This window comes from Bufo bufo, chromosome 2, assembly GCF_905171765.1.
Source record: "Bufo bufo chromosome 2, aBufBuf1.1, whole genome shotgun sequence".
Lineage (NCBI taxonomy): Eukaryota > Metazoa > Chordata > Amphibia > Anura > Bufonidae > Bufo > Bufo bufo.
In genome coordinates this window covers 79,189,451-79,216,822 of record NC_053390.1, presented here as the reverse complement: position 1 = coordinate 79,216,822, position 27,372 = coordinate 79,189,451, and the positions used below count along the sequence as shown (strand labels likewise).

At 47.2% G+C, this 27,372-nt stretch overlaps 2 protein-coding genes and 1 long non-coding RNA gene across 5 annotated transcripts in view; 1 reads left to right on the top strand and 2 right to left on the bottom strand.

Annotated features, from left to right (window-relative positions):
* The first annotated feature begins 5,489 nt into the window (after nt 1-5,489).
* On the top strand, nt 5,490-6,921 carry LOC120992341. Its single transcript, XR_005776959.1, has 2 exons — nt 5,490-6,009; nt 6,052-6,921. It is a non-coding gene; the product is annotated as an uncharacterized LOC120992341 (long non-coding RNA).
* A 47-nt stretch (nt 6,922-6,968) lies between these two features.
* Nucleotides 6,969-18,246, bottom strand: LOC120992339 (molybdopterin synthase catalytic subunit-like). 2 transcript variants are annotated; one of them, XM_040421260.1, is made up of 5 exons: nt 18,108-18,246; nt 17,175-17,300; nt 12,282-12,435; nt 8,141-8,264; nt 6,969-7,087 (listed from the first exon to the last, which is right to left on the bottom strand). In XM_040421260.1, exons 2-5 carry the CDS (start codon nt 17,293-17,295, stop codon nt 7,013-7,015), a joined length of 474 nt encoding a protein of 157 aa, XP_040277194.1. In that variant the 5' UTR covers nt 17,296-17,300; nt 18,108-18,246; the 3' UTR covers nt 6,969-7,012. The 2 variants fall into 2 exon arrangements, with proteins under 2 accessions (XP_040277194.1, XP_040277193.1); XM_040421259.1 differs by having other exon boundaries at nt 18,091-18,231.
* MOCS2 (molybdenum cofactor synthesis 2) overlaps nt 17,175-27,372 on the bottom strand; it is a 13,382-nt gene continuing 3,184 nt past the window's right edge. Inside the window, exons 2-4 of one of the 2 annotated variants that reach the window (XM_040421262.1) lie at nt 19,927-20,048; nt 18,091-18,251; nt 17,175-17,300 (exon numbers count right to left, since the gene is read on the bottom strand). In XM_040421262.1, the coding sequence (XP_040277196.1) occupies nt 18,125-18,251; nt 19,927-20,048 (249 nt within the window). In that variant the 3' untranslated portion in view covers nt 17,175-17,300; nt 18,091-18,124. The remainder of the gene's footprint in view (nt 17,301-18,090; nt 18,252-19,926; nt 20,049-27,372) is intronic. The other variant, XM_040421261.1, reaches the window with a different exon arrangement.

The following is a 27,372-nucleotide window of genomic DNA, read 5'->3' as shown; positions in this document are numbered from 1 at the left end:
GGATGCTTCTGAAGGTGATGGTGGGACCCAGGTGTAAGAATGCCAGAGTGGTGTAAGGGTTGCCTATAGTGTCCCTTAGGTGCGGCTTTTGCACGTGTCACGGTGCTCCTACCTGGATATCCTGATCCCCAAGTGTGGTCGTCCGAAACAGTGATAAAAGGGTGCAGGGATTTGCAGAATAAATTGAGTCCAGACTGATATTGAACTAGTTAACAGCTTTACTTGAGTCAACTTGGTTCAGAGACAATCTTCAAACTTTATCTTGGTCCTCAGCAGACTTTGGCTTAACCCGGCTGGAACCAAGGGGGCAGAACATGCCAGAAGGGTAAGTATTCCTGGCTCCAAACCCCCTTTTGTTCCCCAACCCCCTTCTCCGGTTACTTGTATGTGGATGGCCCCCACGAAGCCTCGTCCCCCCCCAGGCGGGGAAAGGGTTAACAGCTGCGTGGAAAGCTCTCCTGTGGGGGTGGGGGGTGCTCTCTGCGCTTTCTGTCCCCCCCAACCAGCCAGAGTGGGTGCGCTCTCTGTCGAAGATGGTGCAGGACGTTTCCCATTCCAACAGAGCCATTGTAGAAATGCTGGGGCGTTTGGCCACGCGGCCACCCTCTGACCAGTCAGACTCTGGGGAGCCCTCTGTTACTCCCCATCGCAGCGTCTTGAAAAACGGACCAGACCTCCCTCTCCTTGAAGGGCATCTGCGTCATCTGTTTACTCCATCTCCCCGCCACCTCCCCGGGAGTGTCGCTCCGATGCGTCCTCATTAGAAGTTCTGAGGAAAAGTGTCAGACGCTGATTTTGTCTTACCGGAGGACCAGTCTTCCAAACCATCCACTATGGTAGACAAATCTCATTGCAGCGGTTATAGAAACCTTACAGGTTGAGGACCCTATGCCCTCATTTGCCGGTTCTAGTTTTTCCTTCAGGCGATCGCCAAAAGTTTTCCCCAACCACCCGAAGTTTGATTCCTCCCTTTCCAAGAAATGGAACTTCCCTGACAGGCGTTTTGTTTTGCCGATTTTAGATATTGCAGTGCAACTTTCCCACGCCAGTTCTTACATCTGTGAGGCCTCTCTGGACGCGGCCAGGCTTTTGGCCCGCTCTTCAGCCTTTTTGGTGGCTATTTGCCGTAGCCTGTGGCTATCTTGCTGGGCGGCGGAAAATGCTTCTAAATGAGCCTTGACGTTGGTCCCGCGAGTAACGCTCTCTTCCGATCAATATTCTGGAATTGCGGGCGATTTGTCTCTCTCTGGTTCATTGGACAGACCATCTCCGGGGGTGTCCAGTTCGGGTTCAAACTGACAACTCCACGGCAGTCGCATATCTAAACCACCAGGGCGGCACCCGGAGCCCCGCAGCCATGTCGGAAGTGGCGTTCATCCTCTCCTGGGCGGAGAGCCATGTCCCAGCTCTGTCGGCAGTTCATATCCCAGGCTTCGACAACTGGATCCTCAACTTTCTCAGCCGATACAGACTCGATCCTGGTGAATGGGCTCTGCATTCACAGGACTTTCTTGCAATCTGCGAGCGATGGGGTCGGCCATATGTGGATCCAGGGCCGTTTCTAGGGGCGGGCGGGCCGGGCGGCCGCCCGGGGCGCTGTCAGAAGGGGGGCGCCGGCAGGGGCGCCCTCTTGTCGTTTCCAATTCTCTGCCTGTTTTTACTTATGTGCCGTGCGCCCTGGCTCCCTCCCTCTGAGATCTCGCCTGCCCTGCGACCTACGCCCGAGTGCCGAGTCCTCTCACTGTTATCTACAGTGTCCACAGCTCCGGTACCTGCGGGCGGCACTTACTGACGTCACGCACCTGCTCCTCCCACTAGGCGGCGCAGGCGCGTGACGTACAGTGAGTGAGCGCCGCACTGCCTGCCTGTTACCGCCCGCCCTGAGCAGTGCTGATGTGAGGCGAGCCTGAATTTTTTTACAATGGGGACACTGTGGATGGTCTGTGGGTGGGGGTGGGGGTGGGGGCATTAATTACAATGGGGGGCGGGGGCCACTGTGGCAGACATGAAAGTGGGGGCCACTGTCACTGTGGGGGACATTACGTTTAATAAGGATCACTATGGACATTATTTAGAATGGAGGCTGCTGTGGGTGTTATTATAACTGTATAATGTCTGATAGGCCTAGTCCTGAGCTGAGTTATATTACCCAGCCCTGTATAATAATGTACCCATCCCTGATACCCCTTAGTTATATTACCCCGCTGGGGTAATATAACTAAGGGGTATCAGGGTACATTATTATACAGGGCAGGGTAATATTCAGGACTAGGCCTATCAGACATTATACAGTTATAATGACACCCACAGCAGCCTCCATTCTAAATAATGTCTATAGTGATCCTTATTAAAAATAATGTCCCCCCACAGGCAGGCTTGAGGGGGCCGCGTGACGTACAGTAGTGAGGTGAGCACCACCGCCCGCACTGCCTGCCTGTTACCGCCTGTCCGGAGCAGTGCTGAGAAAGAAGCCTGCTGTGAGTGAGAGCCTTAGGCTGCATTCACACGTCCGTGGTGTGTTGCGGACCCGCAAATTGCGGGTCCGCAACACACCAGCTCGGCACCCCCATTGAAATGCCTATTCACTGTGTGCTGTCTGCATCCATTCCGTCCCCATAGAGAATGAATGAGTCCGCACCCGTTCCGCAAAATTGCGGAATGGATGCGGACACATTTTGCGGACGTGTGAATGGAGCCTGAGTCTGTGGGACAGTGGGTCACTGGGTGCGTCACTGTGACCGTCCGTGCAATGTGGTTCCACATTTTTTACAATGGGGAGACACTTATTTCATCGAGCAGTTTTGACAGGGGGGGGGGGGGGGAGTTTTTTTGACACTCGCCCTCAGAGAAATTTTACCTAGAAACTGCACTGTGTGGATCTCATGGCCTCCTACTTCAACCGCAAGGTAGAAAACTTTGTTGAGAGGTCCAAGGATCCATGATTCGTGATAGGAAGCCGTCGTCCTCCTGGATCTATTACCGGACCTGGAAGTCCTACTTTAGTTGGTGCGAACACCACCAGTTGTCTTCCATTCGGTTCTCGTTGCCGCAACTCTTGTCTTTCCTGCAGTCGGGCATGGACTTGGAGCTGGCTCTCAGTTCCCTCAAAGGGCAAGTTTCAGCCCTTTCCATTCTTTTTCAGCGGAACTTGGCTTCGCTTTCTGCGGTTCTGACATTTTTGCAGGGGGTGGCGCTCGCTGCGCCCCTTTACCGTCTTTTGTTGAATCCTTGGGACCTTAATCTGGTGCTCAGCACTCTCAAGTCCTCTCCGTTTGACCCTTTGCAGCAGGTGTCCCTTTGCTTCCTGTCCTACAAGGTGGCCTTTTTGGTGGCAATCACTTCCAACCGTAGGGTGTCGGAACTAGTGACTCTTACCTGTCGGTCGCCCTTCCTTATCCTCCATCAGGACAAAGTAGTCCTTTGCCCTGTCCAGTCCTTCCGAAGCTCGTGCCGGCATTCCATCTCAATGAAGAGATCATTCTCCCTTCCTTTTGTCCTGCCCCGTCTCATCCTCGTGAGCAGTCACTCCACACTCTGCATTTGGTTGTGGCCGTTCGGATCTATCTGTCTCATACATCCTCTTTCCGATGGATTCACTATTCATCATTCCAGAGAGACTGAGACAAGGGCTGGCTGCGTCCAAAGTTTCTATTTCCCGATGGATTCGTTTGGCCATTGTGGAAGCGTACCGCATCAGTGATCGGGCTCCACCCTTCTGAGTTACTGCTCATTCTGCTCGGGCAGTAGGGGCCTCTTGGCCAGTACATCATGGGGCTTCGGCCCTTCGGATGTGCAAGGCGGCTACCTGGTCATCTTTGCACACCTTTTCCAAATTTTACAGAGTACACACTTTTGCTTCTTCTGACGCTTCTCTGGGGCGTAGAGTTTCGCAGATGGTGGTTCTCCGATTGGCCGGAGGGCTTCTTTGTTTATTGTCCATCCCTGGGACTGCTCTGTAACATCCCACAGTCAAGTCTGTGTACCCCAATGGTACGGATGAGAAAACTTGATTTTTGTACTTACCGTATAATCTGTTTCTCTTCCGTTTATTGGGGGACACAGCTCCCACCCATTCTCTCTTGTTACGGGCCTCGTTGTGGCCTTCGTGGTTCTGGGTTTGTACATTGTTTGTTTGGTTATTCTGTTTTTCTTTTGCTTCTCCTACTGCTTTTGCACTAACTGTTTTAGCTTAGTCCCTGTAGAAAGGGTATAGTTGGAGGGAGGAACTCACACTTTTGTGCTTAGTGTCGCTTCCTAGTGGCAACAGCTATACCCACGATCAAGCCGGAGTCCCCATGGTCAGGCATGTGTCCCCCAATGAACGGAAGAGAAACAGATTTTACGGCAAGTACAAAAATCTAGTTATTTGGTCTAAACACTACAAAAATGTCTAAAAAAAAGCTGCACAAAGGCAGGTGTTTTTGGTTGTGTTCTTCTTTTGGCAAAACCAAAAACCCTGCATGCCACAAAACTATGTGTCACACATCAGTATTTTTCTTTTCCGGATTTTCTTTCAGTTTTTTTGCAGATCCATGTTTCAGCAAAAACCTTCAGTTTTTACCAGTTGTACATCCGCATCCGTTCCGTTTTTCCGCAAAAACCCCCCAAAAAACTGAAGGAGGTATATATGTTGCTAGGGTACTAAAGATTTTTTTTTTTTTATATTTCCTGGAAACGGATCCGCAATAGCGGATGATATATTGATGCATTCCGCATGTCATCTGCATTTTTGTGGACCTATTGACTACAATGGAACCACGGACTGCATTTTGAGGTCAATAGTAGGACAAGCTCTATTTTTTTTGCAGATCCACATAACGGAACAGAACAACGGATGTGGACGCCGGACAGCACACCAAGTGCTGTCCGCATTTTTTGCAGGGCCATTGAAATGAATGGGCCTGCATTCCGTTCTGCAAATTTGCGGCATTAATGTGGATTACAAAATACTGTCATGTGAATGGACCCTTAGGCTACATTCACACGACCATATGTGTTTTGCGGTCCGCAAAACACTGATCCGCAAAAAATACGGATGACGTCCTTTTGGCATCAGTATGGCATCCGTTTTTTTTGAGGATCCATTGTAACAATGCCTATCCTTGTCAGCAAAACGGACAAGAATAGGACATGTTCTATCTTTTTTTGCGGGGCTACGGAACGGACAGACGGATATGGATAGCACACGGTGTGCTGTCCGCATTTTTTGCGGATTCATTGAAATGAATGGGTCCACATCCTATCCGCAAATAAAATAGAACGTACACGGAAACAAAATACGTTCGTGTGAATGTAGATTCCACCATAATTCTATCTACAAGCGAAACAAAAACAATAGGCCTCGTTTCCCCACACTGTGCAAAAGAAAATTTCTGGGTTGCCCATAACAACCAATTGGAGCTCAGGTCTCATTTTATAAACTTTTCTGTTAAAATTAAAGCTGTGCTCTGATTGGTTGCTATGGGCAATAAAGACAATAAGGTTTTTTTTTCAGACAACTTTATAAATCTGCTCCAATGTGTCAAATGATACAAAATCAATGTTAGCACTTCTGAAAAGAATGGAACCGCGGAAAACAATATTCTATTATACGGAATATTTTAATATTTAACGATTTGTCCATGAAAAAATTGCAGTCAATTTTAAGAAAATTTTTATTTGAGGCAGTTTCAAGTACAGACATACATTGATAAGAAAAAGTACTGACCTCTATCATGACATGTTCTGCACACACAATATAGGTTTGTTAGAAGGGTCCTCAGTGATAAGCTGATGACACCGAGTACTCGTACTGGAAACTGGGTTTTATGGGGGAGCAGTGAACCATGAGTATTATCAGGGCGCATCTCCCAAACACCAGGATAATCAATTCCCTATACTATGAATCAGTCATTGAAAGAAGACCTTCACTGTTTTCTTCCAGATACTGATTATCAGTGCAGGTCAAGTAATGATCGTCCAGGAATCGTACTGTATGTGAGCAGCCATACACATGTATGGTCATCCCGTGTTCGGGGTGGACATGCGCCCACTGGGTATAAACAAAAAGAGTTTCCAAAGAGCAACTGCATGCCGACATCTGGAAAGTTATGAGAAATTGATAAAGAAAATTATTAGAAAAATGCACAATAAATTGGCTCAAAAAGGGTTGTTCACCTTTCAGGCAGACCCCTCAGCCTGGTCGGACCTGTGGAGAGAATCATACTTACCTGGTCCTTGCCGCTGGGTTCCAGATCCTTTGTTCCCCTGCCGCTGCTCCATCAACATCTAGTGTTAGGAGGGTCGCGCATGTCCCCCATGTGATGTGACACATAAGGAACACGAGACCGCTGCGGCCAGTCACTGGCTGCATTGACAACGAGACCCACATCCAACTGCATGTTTATGCGGGGAGAGCAGGGGAAGGGGAGCGAAGGAGTTGGAACCCAGCAGCGGGCATCAAGTAAGTATGATTGTCTTTGTAGGTCTGGCCAGGTTGGGGGGAGTCTGCCTGAAAGGAAAACGGGGGTTGAAAAACCCATAAAATGTTCTGGAACCAGAAAACCCCTTTAAGGGGCGGTCCAGTCCTAAGCCATCAATACCTGATCGGCAGCAGATAAGGAGTAGCTACAATGCAGGAAATACATAGATCTTTCCATTGTGCAGTGGACAAAATGAATGTGGGTAGAGCTGCAGTAACCAGCTCTGTGGTTTTCTGGCGCCAGAGCTACTACTAAATAGCTGAGTGGACAACCCCTTTTAGAATATGGACAGTTACTTTTATCTTGGGTAATTGAGTTTTGGAAGCCTATTCCTCACACAACTGCAGGAATTATTGCTACCCATCTGTCCAATATGACCTTCCATTTAATATTACCATTCAGTGGTATAACGATACAAGGGGGCAGATACTTTTTCTCACAACATTGTTTGAATGTTGGGCTAAATGTTGGGAAAAAAAATATACGAGCAGCACTTTTTAAACAGGAAAATTTAATTTTAAAAAAGGGGCCGTGAGGCTCTGAGATTTTCATCATTTGTCATCCTCCTTTCTCCAAAAACATTCTTTATTTTCTTTCCAGGAGGCACCTTCTTCTTCATACACTTCCTTGAGGGGAACATAAAACAAAATAGACATTCTTACTAGACATATGTCAAATTACTGAACTTTTCACAAATGATTTTCTTTTAGCTCTGGTCAACTGGGATCACATTATGCTCTGTACAGCTTATAACGTACTCTAATTGTTAGAAAAACCAATTATGGTAGCTGCTAGGGGATGTCACGGAGATGAGTGCATTCACACTGTACTAATGGTGTATCCATAGGCCCCCATTCAGCTGTCAGGGACCAAAATGATGTACTTATTGGCCTCCGTCAACCCTTTATATGTTGGTATATATCTATATATTTTTTATTTTGCTGCATAAAATAGCGTGGTTCACTATGCTTTTCTATACATAGGCATAAAATGTATACATTTAACATGGTCACCTTTGGGCGATGTATGCCACTACATGCCTATACAGTGGTATATGTTGGAGGCATCAGTCATCCTATATGCTATATCCTTGTATACCTCTAATGTACGGAGTCCATGCTGACTTTACCAGGATGACCTCTTATATTTGTTGCAATATACTTCACAGTAGAGGGGGGGGGGGGCACATTTTACTTGATACATCCAGCTGCATTTCTGGGGGAACATAATATAATACATGGTGGCCCGCGAAAAAGTGCAACATAATCAAATGTGCCCAAAGATGCACAGACCTGAACGGGGACCACTTTCAGCATCTTTTGTGACTTGTGGGTAATTTAAAAAAGCAATCCACTTGCTCGTTGATCTTGTCATACTATCGCTGGAGGCGGACTACTATTTTGTGGGCCACCCTGTATCATGGTGTGGATTCCGCACATAGCAGAAAACATCTCAGCACAATCCGTGGTGGTCTCAGTTGTGGTGGACCTTCTCTGTGGTGGATCTGTGCTGTATGTGGGACAAGTAACCACAGGGTACATCCACATGGGCCGGTAAGGAGGCAGCAAATAAACAAAAAAATATATAAATGCAGCAAAGCAAATCACATGCATTGAATTTGCCTATAGCTGTGCACTGTGAATAGATAATTCTCACATAACATAAGTGGAATATTTTACCTTCTTCCATATAGGCACGGTGGCTTTCAATGAGTTTATACAGTACTTCACAGCATCCAGGGAATCTTCTCTGTGTGGGGAGGAAATCGCAATGACAACGCTGGCCTCCGTTACTGGGACTGAGCTTCAAAAAAAGAAAATCTCAGCTATTTTTTGTACAGGTCACTGATGGGCTCTTCATGCTTTGTCATAATCCAGATCTGGTACACATAAAAACAGGTTTAGCAGAGCTGAGGTGGTTGTGATCTGAATACTTTTGTAATTGCATGTAATAAAAAAAAAATTGGCATAGCTTCTGAGCTATTCACTGAAATCTATCTGTATAGCGGCAACCTGGTGTTTGCTCTTTTTCTCATTTCTAATGCAGGGCTTAAAGGATAACTGTCACACTTAGATCCTAATTTCAATTTTCATATATGTAGTTACTAATAACATGATATTCCAGAATCAGTTACTATTAGACTGACTTACCCCATATTTAATAAGATTCAGCCCTTAGCAACCAGTCTGCATAAAACTGCAATTTCACTATTCAGTTAAGATGGCCGCCACTGCCCTCACCCTGAGGCTAATCCCGCCTGCCCTCACTAGCCAGTAACAATAGCCCCCCAAAAGTGTCAGTAACCAGAGCCCTCCCCCCTAAAGGGTTAATATCCTGCAGCACAAAGGGGTCCTCTTACCACATGTTGCTTTCATTTATACACTGAGCAGATGGCAGATCTCCCTTCCCTGTTGTGCGCTGCTTCAACTCTGCATTGTCCAGCTCTGCTGTAGTGAGGGAGCGTCTGCCAAGCGCAGGGACAGGGAGAAGTGCACACAGCCCAGGCACTGTTATCAGCTGCTGGGGAGGACCTGGCTTTAATCATTTACTTACAGTCCCTGGCTGTCAGTAATGTGAGCCTGCACGCTGCGTGCTCCGTCCTTCAACAGATAGACGGACCATGCCTAGCAACCCTATTTTAAGCACAGGAAAATGTAGGCAGTACAGGGAACAAAAATGTGGAATTAAGGGGTAATTGAATACACAGTGAAAAGTTGTTGAAATAGGGCCACCAAGGTGATATTAATCACCACAATCCAATACTCCAAAAAAAAATAAAAAATACGACAGTTATACTTTAAAGGGGTTATCCGGATGTATTGCACAGAGACATGGTGTAATAAAGTAATGTGCCTCACTGATGGTCCAGAGGGCAACATCATGAAGGTCCTCAGACAGAATTGTGGCTTCTGCCTGTGCATGCATGCTAAACATAGAGATGGACTAGGGTCATCTACAAGTAGTCATTGATGACCACATGTACATTCGAGATGGAACCAGCAGTAGGGATGATCACGTGAACCCTGTATGGCACCCGAAGCATAATCAAGCAGGTGGAAGTGCAGACGGATCACGTGATGCCACTGCTACTCCTGAGCGTGGAAACTGTTCGGAATATATAAAAGCAGGCTATTTGATTAAACCTGATTATTACCACATGCAGCGCAGGATGAAAGAATAAAAATAAAAATAATTCCTGGATAACCCCTATAACTATGGCAGGCCTGGGAGCATTCACAAGGCCCCAGACTGCCATAGAAAAGTAATGACTCTCACTATCCCCATGCAAAAAGGAATTCCGTTACAGGGAGCAATTTACCATAGCATCTGAGAGGTTTAGGCTCCATTCACACGTCCGCATCCTTTCCGCAATTTTGCAGAATGGGTGCGGACCCATTCATTCTGTATGGGGACGGAATGGATGCGGACAGCACACAGTGTGCTGTCTGCAGCCGCAACTGCGGAGCGCGGCCCCGATTTTGGGTCCGCAGCTCCGCAAAAAGATAGAGCATGTCCTATTCTTGTCCGCAGCTTGCGGACAAGAATAGGCATTTCAATGGGGGTGCCGGGCTGGTGTGTTGCGGACCGGCAATATGCGGGTCCGCAACACACCACGGACGTGTGAATGTAGCCTAAAAGTCTATGATGGGAGTTGTCTCCAATCACAGACTCTACCAGTGGGTGTCTGCTGAGTTCCTGAGTAGCTCCCATAGCATATCTCGAGGTTTCCCTTAAAGGGGTTATCCATCCCCTATAATGACCCCCCCCCCTAATGCCCAGGCCCCTCAGATGGGTGATACTTACCCCACTCCCCGGCACCCACGTCGCTCCTGATGCCCGCAAGGCCGACGTTGCATCTCCCAGTCGTGCAAATCAATATCCGCGGCTGGGGAGGTAGCCAATAGCAGGCCACGACAGGGACGAGCCTCTCTAGCATCGCTGGTGGCGCTAGGGATGATCGTCCCCATCGCGGCTTGCTATTGGCTACTCCCCCCATCTCCGGATGTTTTGATCCATGCGACAGGGAAATGCAGCGGCAGCCGTGCAGGATCGTTTTGTCGGGGAGCAATCATTAGGAAAAATAAAATGGCGGCCATCCTACTTGTCCACACAAAACCTGTCCTAATTACACAGGAGGACAAGTTAAAGAGCTGCACCATCTTCCTATCTTACTTGTCAGGGATTATGATCCTGAATACAGTTTAATATGATCTTCAGATGAATCTCTGTAGGAATGGAGTTCATTAGGAGAAATGAAGTACAGAGAGGATAGTGGGGGTGTAGATAATGAGCAGCAGCACTTGTATGCAGTCTCCATTACCACAGTCTGCCCTGTCCATCCTCTCTGTACTTCATGTCTCCTCATGAACTCTATTCCTACAGAGATTCAGCTGAACATCTTATCAGCTGTGTTCAGGGTCATAATCCTTGACAAGTAGAGCAGAGAAGAGGATGAGGAAGCTCTTTACATCAGTGTTGTGAAGTAACTTGTCCTGCTGTGTGATTAGGACAGGTTTTGTGTGCGCTAATAGGATGGAGGCCATTTTTTTCTCCTAATGATTGCTTCTTAGACAAAATTAACCATTATAGCTAATGAAAGGTATTTGGGAATATATTTATAGCTAGACATTAAGCTTGTTACAATAACGGGTGCTAGAACAGTAGTGCATAAACATTAGTAGGAACAGTCTATATTAAATGGCAAGTGAACTTGACCCCACTGACTGGTGTCTGAGACTGGCGGCTGTGGCTGGTGGCCGAGACTGGCGGCTGTGGCTGAGACTGCTGGCACCGACTGGTGGCTGTGGCTGGTGGCCGAGACTGGTGGCACTGAGTGCTGGCTGTGGCTGAGACTGCTGACTGCGACTGGTGGCTGAGACTGCTGGCACTGACTGGTAGCTGTGGCTGAGACTGCTGGCACTGAGCGCTGGCTGTAGCTGAGACTGCTGGCACTGACTGATGGCTGAAACTGGTGGCTGTGGCTAGTGGCACTGACTGATGGTTGACATGGCTGGCACTGACTGGTGGCTGAAACTGCTGGCACTGTGACAGGTGGCTGTGGCTGTACGACTGGCACTGACTGCTGGTGCTGAGACTGCTTGTAGGTCAGACTGCTGACAGGGGCTCCTCACTATATGGCTGATACTGCTGTGACTAATGAACAGAAATGGCGTCTGGGACTGACTAATTGATCAGGTCTTATGGACGCCTTTAATAACTGATCGGAGGAGGCCCAACTGCCGTCACCCCCACCTATCACCTGTTTGAAGTGGTTCCAGCGCTCAGAAGAGCTCTGTGTCCTCTTCTTACTATACCAAGCATTGCACCATACATTGTATAGAGGCCATGCTTGATACCGGAGCTCAGTCCCATTCACTTGAGATTAAGCTGCACCGAGGTCGTGTGACTGTTGGTTGGGACGTCACAGGCTAAGGGCTCATGCACACGGCCGTTGCCGTTTTAGCGAAATGTCCTGCCCTCTATAGAACAGTCCTATCTGTGTCCATAAAATGGGCAAGAATAGGAGTCATACTTTTTTTTTTTTTATGGGGACATATGGATGCGGACGCAGCACAGTGTGCTGTCTGCATCTTTTGCGGCCCCACTGAAGTGAATGGGTCCGCATTAGACCCCAAAAAATGCAGTTCGGATGAAAATACGTTCATGTGCATGAGCTTTAATGAAGAGGGTGTCGGGAGTTGGACCCCAACGAACACATATTGATAACATACGCTAAATACAATAAATAACATCCAAATAACAGATCCTCACTATATATCTAAATTTCCACACCAAAAAAAAAAAGGGTATACAATATACCCGAGTCTATGAGAGACAGCCATATTCCTGATAGACGGCCATTTCTGCCTGATATCAGTCAGGATTTTCTTAATCTCCATTTCTGCCATGGGCACATATGCGTCATACTCGAGGTGCACAACTTTCTTTCCTTCAAAATTGTTCCTCGTAGTTCCTGAAAACACACAAATGTAAAGATACAAAATGTAGACCCCATTGCTGGCAGTGACAATTACAAGCAGACATCAGAATATTTAGCAGATCCATACGTTTTACTCATGGTAGTTATTCAAAGGGGTTATTCAGAATTAGGTTTTACTTTCTCTTCAGAAACAGCACCACTCTTCATGGGCTCGTCCATGGGCTGTGCCTGCTACTGCACCAAGACACAATGCAAGGGAAAATTGCAATACTGGACAAAGCCCACAGACAAGAGGGGCGCTGTTTCTGGGGAAAAAAAGCAGATCCTTTTTTCTATTCCTGGATGAACTCTTTCAATTTTCTCTGTGAATCCATTCAGTTCTTCCCATAAAACCTTGTTGATGGGGTGATTCATATGACTAAGGCCTCATGCACACGACCGTTGTTTGGGTCCGCATCCGAGCCGCCGTTTTGGCGTCTCGGATGCGGACCCATTCACTTCAATGGGGCTGCAAAAGATGCGGACAGCATTCAGTGTGCTGTCCGCATCCGTGGCTCCGTTCCGTGGCCCCGCTAAAAAAATATAACATGTCCTATTCTTGTCCACGCTTTGCGGACAAGAATAGGCATTTATATTGCCGGCACCCGTTCCGTAAATTGCGGAAGGCAACACGGCGGCTTCCGTTTTTTGAGGATCCGTGGTTTGCGGACCGCAAAAAACGGCACGGTCGTGTGCATGAGGCCTAAGAAAATTAGATTGTGAAACCAGTAGAGAAGGGTGTTATTAACCCCTTCAGGACCCTGCAATTTTCCATTTTTGTTTTTTCCCTGAGCCATAACTTTATTTTTCCATAATAGACATAGACCTATTAGGGCTTGTTTTCTGCAGTTGCACTTTCTAATGGCACCATTTAATATTTACGGTGTTCCCTATTACGGAGCTGTGTAAGGGCACATTTTTTGCAAGGCAGTCTGTAGCTTTTAGGCCTCATGCACACGACCGTTCAGTTTTTTGCAGTCTGCAAACTGCGGAGCCGCTAAAAACGGAAGCCGCCCGTGTGCCCTCGCAATTTGCGGAATGGAACGGGAGGCCTATTGTAGAAATGCCTATTCTTGTCTGCAAAACGGACAAGAATAGGACATGTTATATTTTTTTGCGGGGCCACGGAACGGAGCAACGGATGCGGACAGCACACGGAGTGCTGTCCGCATCTTTTGCGGCCCCATTAAAGTGAATGGGTCCGCATCTGAGTCGCAAAAACGGCAGCGCGGATGCGGACCCAAACAACGGCCGTGTGCATGAGGCCTTATTGATACCCTTTTGAAGTTTTCGTGTTTATCACTTTTTATTAAATTTTTTGGAAGCTGAATCAATAAAATATTGGCAAATCAGCCTTTTTTTTTTTTTACGGCATTCACAGTATGGGATAAATACATTTATATTTTAATAGTTCAGGCATTTTGGGATGTGGCGATGCCTATGATGTTTATTTTTAATGTTTATTTTTAATATGGGGAAAGGGGGGGGATGATTTGAATTTATACATATAATTTTTTTTTTACACTTATTTTTAAAATGGTTGTCTCACTTCAGCAAACGGCATTTATCATGTAGACAAAGTTAATACACCAAGGGTACTTTCACACTAGCGTTAGAGGAATCCAGCAGGCAGTTCCATTGCCGGAACTGCCTGCCGGATCCTGAAATCCGTGTGCAAACGAATACCATTTGTTTCCAGATCCGGATGTGGATCCGTTTGACAAAGGCATTGAAATACCGGATCCGTCTCTTTGGTGTAATCCGGAAAAACGGATCCAGTATTAATTTTTTCACATTTCTAAGGGTCTGCGCATGCGGAGACCGGAAAACCGGATCTGTTGTTGCGGTATTTTCTCCGGCCGAATACCGTAAAAGTGACTGAACTGAAGACATCCTGATGCATACTGAACGGATTGCTTTCCATTCAGAATGCATTAGGACAAAACTGAAGAGTTTTTTTTCCCGGTATTGAGCCCCTAGGACGGAACTCAATAGCGGAAAACTTTAACGCTAGTGTGAAAGTACCCTTACTAATGTATTGGGATTGTCCATATTGCCTCCTTTACTAGCTTGATTCATTTTTCAATAGTATTGTACACTGCTTGTGTCCAGGGGTTATGACCACCCTGCAATCCAGCAACGGTGGCCGTGCTTTCACACTATAAGGCCTCATGCACACGACCATTGTTGTGTTCCGTTCCACAAAATGGGGTTCCGTTGTTCCGTGATCCGTTTTTGTTTCCGTGTGTCTTCCTTTATTTTTGGAGGATCACCAGACATGAAGGAAAGTAAAAAAAAATCTAAGTCAAGTTTGCCATGCAAATGATAGGAAAAAAAACGGACGCGGACGACAATCTTATGTGCCTCCGCGTTTTTTCACGGTCCTATTGACTTGAATGGGTCCGCAAACCGTTTTCCATGAAAAAAATAGGACAGGTTTTTATTTTTTTGACGGACTGGAACCACGGATCACGGACGCGGATGACAAACGGTGCATTAGCCGAGTTTTCAACAGAAAATCACGAAAAACGGAACAACGGACACGGAATAAAACAGTCGTGTGCATGAGGCCTAAGAAAAAGGGTCATAATCTCTGGTGACCGGGAGCCCTCCCGTACCGGCCAATTCATATCTGTGCTGCAGCGGTGGTTGTAACCCCTGGAAACGAGCAGTGTATAATGTGATGGAAAAATTAATCAAGCCAGCAAAAGAGGCAATATGGACAATCACAGTACATTAGTAAGTGCCTTGTATAAAGTTTTGTGTAAATAATAAATGCCATTTGATGAAGTAGGACAAACCTTTTAAGTCCCCCTGGGGGACTTGAGCACACGATTGTCTGATCGCTGCTCCCATAAACTGCAAGGAATTATCATTGCATCCTATGGGAGTCTCATTATGTTCCTCTGAAGCACTCTTACTAATTACCTACACTTTGTCGGGAGCATATCTGATGGGGTATGTGCCCCGGGGGCCGGGTGAGGAGTAGTGACACTGGCACAGGTGGTGTTTAATGGGAATTGGAACACTTATAATTTTGGTAGCCTCTCACTTTGCATGGCGGAAAGCAAGGTGAGCCGGACTATGGTCTAAGGGGCAAGTTTCCCCACAAGGAATATTGCAAACACAGCTTCACATTGCAGGTAATAACTCCGCTCTAATCTCACAATAGGCACAAAAAACCTAATGGTTACTTCTCTCACTAGAGGCACAACACATGCAGTTAATGACTGGAATGCTCCTTAGGCCTCATGCACACGACCGTTCAGTTTTTTGCGGTCGGGCAAACCGCGGATCCACAAAACATGGATGGCGTCCGTGTGCGTTTTTCCGCAATTTGCGGAAAGGCACGGACAGCCTTTAATATAACTGCCTATTCTTGTCCGCAAAGCGCGGACAAGAATAGGACATGTTATATTTCATTTGCGGGGCCACGGAACGGAGCAACGGATGCGGCCCCATTGAAGTGAATGGGTCCGCATCCGAGCCGCCAAAACAACGGCTGTGTGCATGAGGCCTTACTTGCAGTGATGGTTCAATCTCCTCATTTTGGGCAGTCGTGCAGTGCTCACAGTCATGGGTGTGCAAATGAGGCCGCCCCATGGGTAATATCCACACCTAGCTGGCTGACTATGATACTATAGTGGTAAAGCTCACAGGCTGACCATTAACAGTCTCATGGCATTCATTATGTTACTAGCACAACTTGCACCATAAACTTTGGTTGGCCCCGTAGTGGCAGCTATCCCTTGTCCCTGTGTCCTGGCTTTAATGGGATATGCTCTGTTACCTGTCTATATAATGTCTGCAGACTAAATTTCTCTCTTCAGCAGGGTTGCCAGCCAGAATTTGTCTTTCTTTCTGGACAACTTATCCCCATATCACGGACAGCCAACATTTATTACGGACATTTGGAAAACCATAATAGATGATAAAGATTATGAGTAATACATGTCTATAGCTCAATAATACTGATAAGAATTCATTACCATCATTTACTGTGAGCTGTAAAATGATGATAGTTACCACCAAAATAATCTAGTCAAGTCTCAAAAAAATTACGGATGCATCTGTTCTTTTTTCACAGACGTAGGGAAAAAAAAGTCACCTACGGTATTTTTACGGACTGTCCAGAAATTTCTGGACTGTTGGCAACCCTGCTCTTCAGGTGATCCCCCTGTCACACCTGGTGGCCTAGTGTGGACCGGTTGTGCTTCATCTCTGGCTTGAATGTCATAATGGCTTGCTACCATCTACAGTGTCCACAAGTACTTCTCTCTAGTGGGCCAAAACAGCTAGCACCTACTATCTCCTTGGTTGTCTTCCACAATTTCTCCAGAGCACTTCACTTTTCCCTCTGCAGCTCTCTCACTCTCAGCTCATTGCCACTCAACATTGCCTCCTTCTGTGCAGTGGCATTCCGGGGACCAGGCCATAGTGATGCCTTCTCACTACGACTTAACCGCCCAGCAACCCATGGTGCCAAATCCATCTGCCTAGATCTATCTCTTCCTACTGGAACCTCGGCACCCATGCATCCCCCAAACATCACTACAAAGTTCTCCGGTGGAGAAGACCTTGTTCACAACAAGCCTCCTGCAAATGGTATCCTGAGGCTGTAACTCCCCATAACGCAACCAAACTACCCCAGTCCTATGCCTACCCAGGAGAACTGCCACCTGTCATGGAAGGGAACAGAACAGTTACCACTTAGGCCTATCCCAGCTACCTACCTACAAAAATGGACACAGCGCCACAGCTTGGAGAAACCACCAACTGCATCACCTCCTCAGTAGATAGTTTTTCTTTACATAATCTAATAAAGTCATAAGGCTCCTTATTCTTTTCTTCCATAGCAGCTAAAAGGTAAAAAGGAATAAAAGTGAGATTGTAGTGATAAATGGTGCATTTAGTTTCATGTGTGTGGTGTTTATGCATACAACATAATATAGGAATATACAGTAAGTCTCATGCCATGTTAAAGGGGTTGTCTGACTTCAGCAAAAGGCATTTACCATGTAGAGAAAGATAATACAAGGCACTTACTAATGTATTGAGATTGTCCATATTGCTTCCTTTGCTGGCTGGATTCATTTTTCCATCACATTATAAAAAGCTCGTTTTCAGAGGTTATGACCACCCTGCAATCCTGCAGTGGTGGCCATGCTTGTACATAATAGGTAAAAGCGCCACCACAAAGGCCGACGCTTTTTCCTATAATGTGCAACCACGACCACCACAGCAGGATTGCAGGGTGGTCATAACCTGCAGTGTATAATGTGATAGGAGGCAATATGGACAATCACAATACATTAGTAAGTGCCTTGTACTAACTTTCTCTACATGATAATTGCTATTTGCTGAAGTGAGACAACCCCTTTATAGGGAACCAGTCACCATCAACTTATATTATACTGCTTAGGAATAGCTTTCTAAACATTCACGTGTCAAAGGTTTATATATACATCAATCATCCGGGGCGTGTGCTATATGAAGCCGAGGCCAGAATGGACACCTGACAGGGACATACTTAGAAGACTATAAATGTTCTAACAAATATAATTCTCAGTGTGTTGCTATTGGAATTATAATCCCAATACATATTTATAAGCCTACGTCACCTTGTCACATCTAGTAGACCAGGCTTACCATCCATCATACCATACCTCCAATTTTCAGGATGTTAACCACCACTGATGGGGGGGATTACTGCTATCTCATCACCAGTATGAAGAGTTATGACATCATTGCCAATGGCGACGTATTCCTGACGCACAGCAAGGACAATGTGATCTCTAATAGCGGAGAGCCTAGGGGTCAAATTAGAAAGTTCTGTTCATCAAATGATATGTGAAAGGCATCATACGAACTGAGACTTTTATGCAGCGCCACGGAGTCAAGTTTTCAGCAAAAATGCTAATTTACCAGACAAGAATTAGGATACACGCACACAGCAGTTCAGTATATCCAGATTTTCTGTTTCCGCACGTGTTACTCGTGGATTTTGTCGCTGATTTTCACACAGATTTACATTGTAAAGAGTAAAATATGCGCTGAAAATCCGAAAAAAACAGTCAACATGCTGCAGATTACAAAATCCCCACCGCAGGTCAATTCCCATGAGGAAATGTCCACACTGTGTACTTGAGATTTTGAAAAGCGGATCTACTAAGCGGTTACTGTATAAGGGCTTATTCAGACGGCCGTACGAATGAGTCTGCATTCATTCTGCAATTTGGCGGAACAGGTGCGGAGCCATTCACTTCAGTGGGGCCGCAAAAAATGCGGACAGCACACAGTGTGCTGTCCGCATCCGTGGTTCCGTTCCACGGCTCGGCGGAAAAGATAGAACATGTAATATTCTTGTCCGCAGTCGCGGACAAGAATAGACATTTTCTATTATGGTTGCAGCCATGTGCGGTCCGCAAATTTCGGAACTCACACGGCCGGATCCGCAAAGCACTACGGAAGTGTGAATGGGCCCTTGCACTGTGGATTTGCCACATGAAAACCTGCACATAATATGCAGCATGGGCATATACCCTTAGAAAGCCCATCTGCAAGGTTCGCCTGGTCCGCCATGGAATATGCTGCCTTCGGTATGCTCACGGGTGTCGGATGTGCATATTACAAATCTAACAGGTAACGTCTAAGCAGATGGTCACACTCTCCCAGGGGCCAATATTATTTACCCTTTCAGAACCTCAACCGATATAAGTAATGGCTTTAAAACATTTTGGGATAAACTGTGTGCATAGAGCCTGTACGGAAGAGCCATAAGCATGGGTGTAACTGTAGGGGGTGAAGAGATTAGATGCTCAAAGGTCCCTCTGCTCCACATAAGGAGACCAGTACGATAAATTTTGCCTTGAGCTTAAGTAACTCAGAGTTACACCTCTGGCTATAGTCATGGCATGGTGCTGTATGACAGAGGTGTTCTCCTCTAAATGTGATGTTTCCAGAGGAAAATACCTCTGGATGGAACGAAGCTCTGAATGCACCCATGACTCTGGAGGCATACAAAGGTATGATTTGGTCCATAAAACTCAGAGACTGTAAAAATTCATGACTCTAGGATTCACTATTAGACGGATTGTCTCAGCTGAGCCTCAGACATTGGTGGCATATTTCTAGGACATGCCAGAACTAGGTGTAGCCACCCTCCATTCATTTCTAGGGGAGTTCCGGCAGTCTCCGGCATGACGGCTATTTCCGGCAGTCCCATAGAGGTGAATAGAGCAGTGGCCGCGCTTGCGCAGTGTGCTCTCCATTCTCATGAGACTTTCTAAAACAGCTGAACGCGGTCATGTGTCTATTTTCGGAACTCCCATATAAAGGAATGGAGAGCATGCCGCACATGCGTTCTCCCTCACTTTTGGGGCCAGTTCTGGAAGCCAACACCTATCTGAGATGATAAAACAACTTTAATGTTTCCATCCAATATTAGAGATGGATTCAGTTCTATACTAAAATTCTGATCGCTACCTTGGATGTAGAGCTTCAATTTTCTCCCACAGTTCTTTGGAAGTAATTTCTTGCGGTAGAACCACGTTTTCAAATCGAACACCAGTTAGTTCATAACTTTTGGCAAAATACAAAACCACCACCTGCAAAAAGCACAAGAATTTTTTTTTATTTTTTATTTCTCAATGGAAACATAGCACATCAAACATAAGAATACTGAATCCACCAAGCAAACCTCTGAACATGCAGCCCCAAAAGCTCCAGTACCTCCCAGAATGGGCTAAAGTTACAGCTCCATGCAAGCAATGGTATGGCACTGCTTCGTAGGGCATTCATACTTTAATAACCCATGTAATTAGAAAGGGCAGGGATGCCCAACTTGTGGCCCTCCAGCTATTGTAAAAATACAACTCCCACAATGCCCTGCTGTAGACCGATAGCTGTACGCTGTCCAGGCATGCTGGGAATTGTAGTTTTGCAACAGCTGGAGGACCGCAGGTTGGACATCCCTGAGATGGACATTCAGTTGCACATTGATAGCCTAACCTCACTGATTGAAGAGATGTGGTCAGCCGACTGGATATCTGCCGTCACGGGAAGGAGGAAGCTCCAGCAGAAGCGACCACACTGATTAGCAGTATGAGGGGTCTGGGCCCCCGCAGAGGATACAGCTGAGCAACAGAAGCAGCATAGTAAAATGTATGGATGTGTTCTGTGCAGGATAAACAGTGAAGGGATTGTGGCTCCCGTTCTGATTTACTGGGGCACAGCAGCCCCTTTTGAAAAGGTTTTCCAGTAGTTTTACACTGGTGGCCTATCCTTTGGTTGGGGTCCGATGCCCGAGACCCCCGCCAATCAGCTGTGCGGTGCTCACAGTAGCGCTGCGGCCTTCTCCAGCTTTTCCCAGTCCAGTGACGTCACATTTATTGGTCACATGGTGTAGGCGAAGCTCAGCCCCATAGAAGCCGCTATCAAATGTATGGTGCTGTGCTTAGTGGCATTTCCGTCATTCCGTATGAATAGAATGGAGTGGCGGCCACACTTCCCATTCACTTCTATGGGGGTGCCAAAAATAGCCAAGCGGCACGCACATGCCCGATGCGCCCTCTTTCACTTTTGCGGGCTCCATTCTAAAGATAGGCGAGAGTCCCAGAGGTGGGAATCACACCTATCAGACCTTGGGGGCATAACCTAATGATATTCTCCCTATTTATGAGATGGGCCAACCGCTTTAATTACTGTTCTACTGATAAGACATTTAAGATACAATACACACATTAAACAGCGCAGCAACTACGAAGGGGGTGGACACATCTTGGTCATACGGTAAAATGTGGTATAACTGCATGCGGAAAATCTTCACTCTTTACAAACCCAATAAAGTGGAAGAGATCTCAGAAATGTAATTTGCCCATGCCTCATGCACACGACCATTCCGTTTTTTGCGGTCCGCAAAAAACAGAAGCCGCCCATGTGCCTTCCGCAATTTGCGGAACGGAACGGGCTGCCCATTGTAGAAATGCCTATTCTTGTCCGCAAAACGGACAAGAATAGGACATGCTATATTTTTTTGCGGGGCCACGGAACAGAGCAACGGATACAGACAGCACACGGAGTGCTGCCCGCATCTTTTGCGGCCCCATTGAAGTGAATGGGTCCGCATCCAAGCCGCAAAAACAGCGGCTCGGATGCGGACCCGAACAACGGTGGTGTGCATGAGGCCTAAACTGACTTGCACTGCGAATTTTCATTCAATTTAGGCCTCTTGCACACGACCCGGCGGGTCCGCAATACGCGGGCACCGACCCGTGTGCACTCCGCATTACAGATGCGGACCGATTCACTTGAATTGGTCCACAATCACGAGATGCGGAACCCCACGGAAGCACTATGGATTTCTTACGTGGTGTTTCTGTCCATGCCTCTGCGCCACAAAAATAAAATAAAACTGACCAGACTTCTTAGAAGGTCCAGAACAATAAAGGTTGTGCAAGATAACGTCATTAAGGTACCACTCGTTTAGTACAAGAGACTTTACTACTGTAGAAAGGTTTAAAGGGAACCTGTCACCTCTCCTATGCTACCCTCACTGAGCGTTTCTAAATGTTCATTGTGTTACCCTAAACATATAAATTACACTTTTAATTTCATTTGCAGACGAATTCAATAAGTATTATGCATTTTTGTACTTCCTGCCTTTTATGCAAATTTACATAAGAGTCATATCTTACTTGGGTGACCAGAGAAGAGTCATATTTTCCAGCTCTGACTCATCTCAGGTTAATTTGCATATGGATCAAATCGGGTTTTTTACACAATAAAAGCACACAGAGCTATGGGGGATGTGCTAGCGGCCATCTAGCAGCCCATGTCCTCAGCTCTATACCCAAAATCCAGGTGACAGGTTCCCTTTAATTGCCTCCCACACCCACCACCTTCTAAAGCCTCAATCGCATGTCAGTGTTTTGGTCAGTGATTTTGAGCCAAAACCAGGCTTGGAGCCTTCACAGACATAAGGTATAAGGGAAATATCTGGTTTTGGCTCAAAATCACTGATGGAAATCACTGACCAAAACACTGACGTGTGAATGAGGCATAAGATGGACTGGCCATCCAGATCTAAATTCCACAAGCCTCAGCCCGGGAACTGCAGGAGTTAGCAAGTACGGAATTACATGCCGTGGTAATTTGGAGTGTCCTTAATTAAGTGTCCTTGGAGCACTACTATCACCATCATTGTTGCTGCCTGTGTACAGCTCTTAAAAGGAGACTATACTGTGATCTACTTTGAAACTGTGCCTTTTGCTGCTATACGTACCACTACTCTCATCATTCATTTAGTAAAGAAATACTTTATTTCAGCTAATGGGTCTGATTATTGACTCTCTTATCCACCGGCCCCTGTCTTGCACCCTGTGAATCGCCTAACATCAAGAGCACCCCAACTACCATCAGGCTGGAGCCCCCAGAAAGTCAGGGAATGCCCTGAGGGTAGAGACAGTGTTTCCTTCTCTGTGCATGGTCCAGGGAGAGTCCAGGTGAAGATTGCCACCTTGAATTGTGAGTACTACAACCACTATGATAGCCACTACCACTCCTCTCTGCACCTCTGCCCTTTTGTGCACTGCACATAGACCAATCATAAAAACTGAGCACTCGCGGTTGCGATGCAGCCATGGTGCGGCCGAGTACCGTGTAGCCATATGAGCTACAATGGGCTCTAACTGAAGGGGTTTTGTGACTCTTTTTTTTTTATCTCCAGGATAAGTTATCAGTATCTGATTGATGGGGATCCATCACTTGGGACCTCGGTCGATCGGCTGTTTGAGGAAGCCGAAGCGCTCACCGATGCTACAGTGAGCACAATGGTATCCGCGCAGATTACAAAGCACAGCGCTGTACATTATATAGCAGCTGGGCTGGATATCACAGGTCAGCCCTATTTACTTGAAAGGGACTGAGCAGCGCCTAGGTCACGTGACATCACTGGCCTAGAATGCTGCGGCCTTCTGACCAGCCAGGGTCCCAGGAGTTGGACTCGGACCCCAACCTATTAGATACTGCGCATAAAAAAGTTGGAAAACACCTTAAAACCAATTAGATCCGCACTGTTTTGTCAGACTATGTTGTTTTCAACGCAGTATTGTTGGGGCTATGTGTCCATTAGCAATGCAAACTTAAAGGGGTTCCCCGGCCCCTACTTGAAAATTGGCCATCTTCATAACCTGTGGAGGGAAGGTTATTACACCAATACTTACCCTCCACAGCGCAGCCCTTCCTATGATCCTCTTCACGGTCACATGACCGCTCCTGAACCGTTTTGAAGTCTTCCGGTCCAGCGCTGTCTTCTTCTTTTCCTGCATTTGGCAGGAGACGGAATGTCATCACTGACGTCACCGCCTCCTGCCGGCCTTCCTCGGTCCCGTCGCTTGCACACTACTGCGCATGCGCCAGGACCGCCAGCCGTCTTCTGAGTGTACAGTCTTCTAAGCGCTGTACATGGGTGACAGCATAGCGAACAGCCACAGAGGCTGATCGCTATGCTGTGGAGGTCATTGGGGACACTGTGGATGCCACATGGGGGCCCTTTGGAAGTCATTAGGAGCACTATGGATGGCATATGGACACTTTGGGGGCACTGTGAATGGCACAGTTGATGTCATTAGGGGCCTCTTTCATATGTCAGTGAATCAAGACCAGACAGCAGACTTTAATGTGTATATTCACACAACTTCCAAATGTTCTGGATCCGGCATTTGTTCTGCAGAGCAAAGATAGCTGAACGATGTCCCACGTTCACCTGTCTGCGTCCTCAGGGGTTGAGTGCACTGGAAAAGTAGTAAAAAGTGTCATTCTACTGTGTGTGTGTGTGTGTAGGGGGGGGGGGTGTGACACAATGGGGCATTCTACGATGTGTGCGTGGCGGTGGGGACACAATGGGGCATTCTACAATGTGTGCGCGGCAGGAGGGCACAAGGGGGCATTCTACTGTGTGTGTGTGTGGCGGTGGGGGCACAACGGGGCATTCTACTGTGTGTGTGGCAGTGGGGGCACAATGGGGTATTCTACTGTGTGTGTGTGTGTGTGTGTGTGTGTGTGTGGAGGCGACACAATGGGGCATTCTACTATGTGTGTGTGTGTGGAGGCGACACAATGGGGCATTCTACTATGTGTGCGTGGCGGCACAATGGGGCATTCTACCATGTGTGTGTGTGGAGGGGACACAATGGAGCATTCTACTATGTGTGTGTGTGGAGGGGACACAATGGGGCATTCTACTATGTGTGTGTGTGGAGGGGACACAATGGGGCATTCTACTATGTGTGTGTGTGTGTGGAGGCGACACAATGGGGCATTCTACTATGTGTGTGTGTGGAGGCGACACAATGGGGCATTCTACTATGTGTGCGTGGCGGCACAATGGGGCATTCTACTATGTGTGTGTGTGGAGGGGGCACAATGGAGCATTCTACTATGTGTGTGTGTGTGTGGAGGCGACACAATGGGGCATTCTACTATGTGTGTGTGTGTGTGTGTGGAGGCGACACAATGGGGCATTCTACTATGTGTGTGTGTGTGTGTGTGTGTGTGTGGAGGCGACACAATGGGGCATTCTACTATGTGTGCGTGGCGGCACAATGGGGCATTCTACCATGTGTGTGTGTGGAGGGGACACAATGGGGCATTCTACTATGTGTGTGTGTGGAGGGGACACAATGGGGCATTCTACTATGTGTGTGTGTGTGTGGAGGCGACACAATGGGGCATTCTACTATGTGTGTGTGTGGAGGCGACACAATGGGGCATTCTACTATGTGTGCGTGGCGGCACAATGGGGCATTCTACTATGTGTGTGTGTGGAGGGGGCACAATGGAGCATTCTACTATGTGTGTGTGTGTGTGGAGGCGACACAATGGGGCATTCTACTATGTGTGTGTGTGTGTGTGTGGAGGCGACACAATGGGGCATTCTACTATGTGTGTGTGTGTGTGTGTGGAGGCGACACAATGGGGCATTCTACTATGTGTGCGTGGCGGCACAATGGGGCATTCTACCATGTGTGTGTGTGGAGGGGACACAATGGAGCATTCTACTATGTGTGTGTGTGTGTGTGTGTAGGCGGCACAATGGGGCATTCTACTATGTGTGTGTGTGGAGGGGACACAATGGAGCATTCTACTATGTGTGTGTGTGTGTGTGGAGGCGACACAATGGGGCATTCTACTATGTGTGTGTGTGTGTGTGTGGAGGCGACACAATGGGGCATTCTACTATGTGTGTGTGTGTGTGTGGAGGCGACACAATGGGGCATTCTACTATGTGTGCGTGACGGCACAATGGGGCATTCTACCGTGTGTGTGTGGAGGGGACACAATGGAGCATTCTACTATGTGTGTGTGTGTGTGTGTGTGTGTGGAGGCGACACAATGGGGCATTCTACTATGTGTGTGTGTGGAGGGGACACAATGGGGCATTCTACTATGTGTGTGTGTGTGTGGAGGCGACACAATGGGGCATTCTACTATGTGTGTGTGTGGAGGCGACACAATGGGGCATTCTACTATGTGTGCATGGCGGCACAATGGGGCATTCTACTATGTGTGTGTGTGGAGGGGACACAATGGAGCATTCTACTATGTGTGTGTGTGTGTGTGTGGAGGCGACACAATGGGGCATTCTACTATGTGTGTGTGTGTGTGTGGAGGCGACACAATGGGGCATTCTACTATGTGTGTGTGTGTGTGTGTGTGTGGAGACGACACATTGGGGCAATCTACTATGTGTGTGTGTGTGGAGGCACACAATAGGGCATTCTACTATGTGTGCGTGGCGGCACAATGGGGCATTCTACTATGTGTGTGTGTGGAGGGGACACAATGGGGCATTCTACTATGTGTGTGTGTGTAGGCAACACAATGGGGCATTCTACTATGTGTGTGTGTGGAGGCGACACAATGGGGCATTCTACTATGTGTGTGTGTGTGGAGGCGACACAATGGGGCATTCTACTATGTGTGCGTGGCGGCACAATGGGGCATTCTACTATGTGTGTGTGTGGAGTGGACACAATGGAGCATTCTACTATGTGTGTGTGTGTGTGTGTAGGCGACACAATGGGGCATTCTACTATGTGTGTGTGTGTGTGGAGGGGACACAATGGGGCATTCTACTATGTGTGTGTGTGTGTGGAGGCGACACAATGGGGCATTCTACTATGTGTGTGTGTGGAGGCGACACAATGGGGCATTCTACTATGTGTGTGTGTGTGGAGGCGACACAATGGGGCATTCTACTATGTGTGCGTGGCGGCACAATGGGGCATTCTACTATGTGTGTGTGTGGAGTGGACACAATGGAGCATTCTACTATGTGTGTGTGTGTGTGTGTGTAGGCGACACAATGGGGCATTCTACTATGTGTGTGTGTGTGTGTGTGTGGAGGGGACACAATGGGGCATTCTACTATGTGTGTGTGTGGAGGCGACACAATGGGGCATTCTACTATGTGTGTGTGTGGAGGCGACACAATAGGGCATTCTACTATGTGTGTGTGTGTGGAGGGGACACAATTTAGCATTCTACTATGTGTGTGTGTGTGTGTGTGGAGGCGACACAATGGGGCATTCTACTATGTGTGTGTGTGGAGGCGACACAATGGGGCATTCTACTATGTGTGTGTGTGTGGAGGCGACACAATGGGGCATTCTACTATGTGTGCGTGGCGGCACAATGGGGCATTCTACTATGTGTGTGTGTGTGGAGTGGACACAATGGAGCATTCTACTATGTGTGTGTGTGTGTGTGTAGGCGACACAATGGGGCATTCTACTATGTGTGTGTGTGTGTGTGTGGAGGGGACACAATGGGGCATTCTACTATGTGTGTGTGTGTGTGGAGGCGACACAATGGGGCATTCTACTATGTGTGTGTGTGGAGGCGACACAATGGGGCATTCTACTATGTGTG

Coding starts and splice junctions, on each gene's coding strand:
- LOC120992339 (XM_040421259.1), bottom strand. Junction 8,265..12,281: donor GCTGTCTCTCATAGACTCGG/GTATATTGTATA, acceptor CTTTTTTTGAAG/CTCAGTCCCAGTAACGGAGG. Junction 7,088..8,140: donor CCGTGCCTATATGGAAGAAG/GTAAAATATTCC, acceptor GTTCCCCTCAAG/GAAGTGTATGAAGAAGAAGG.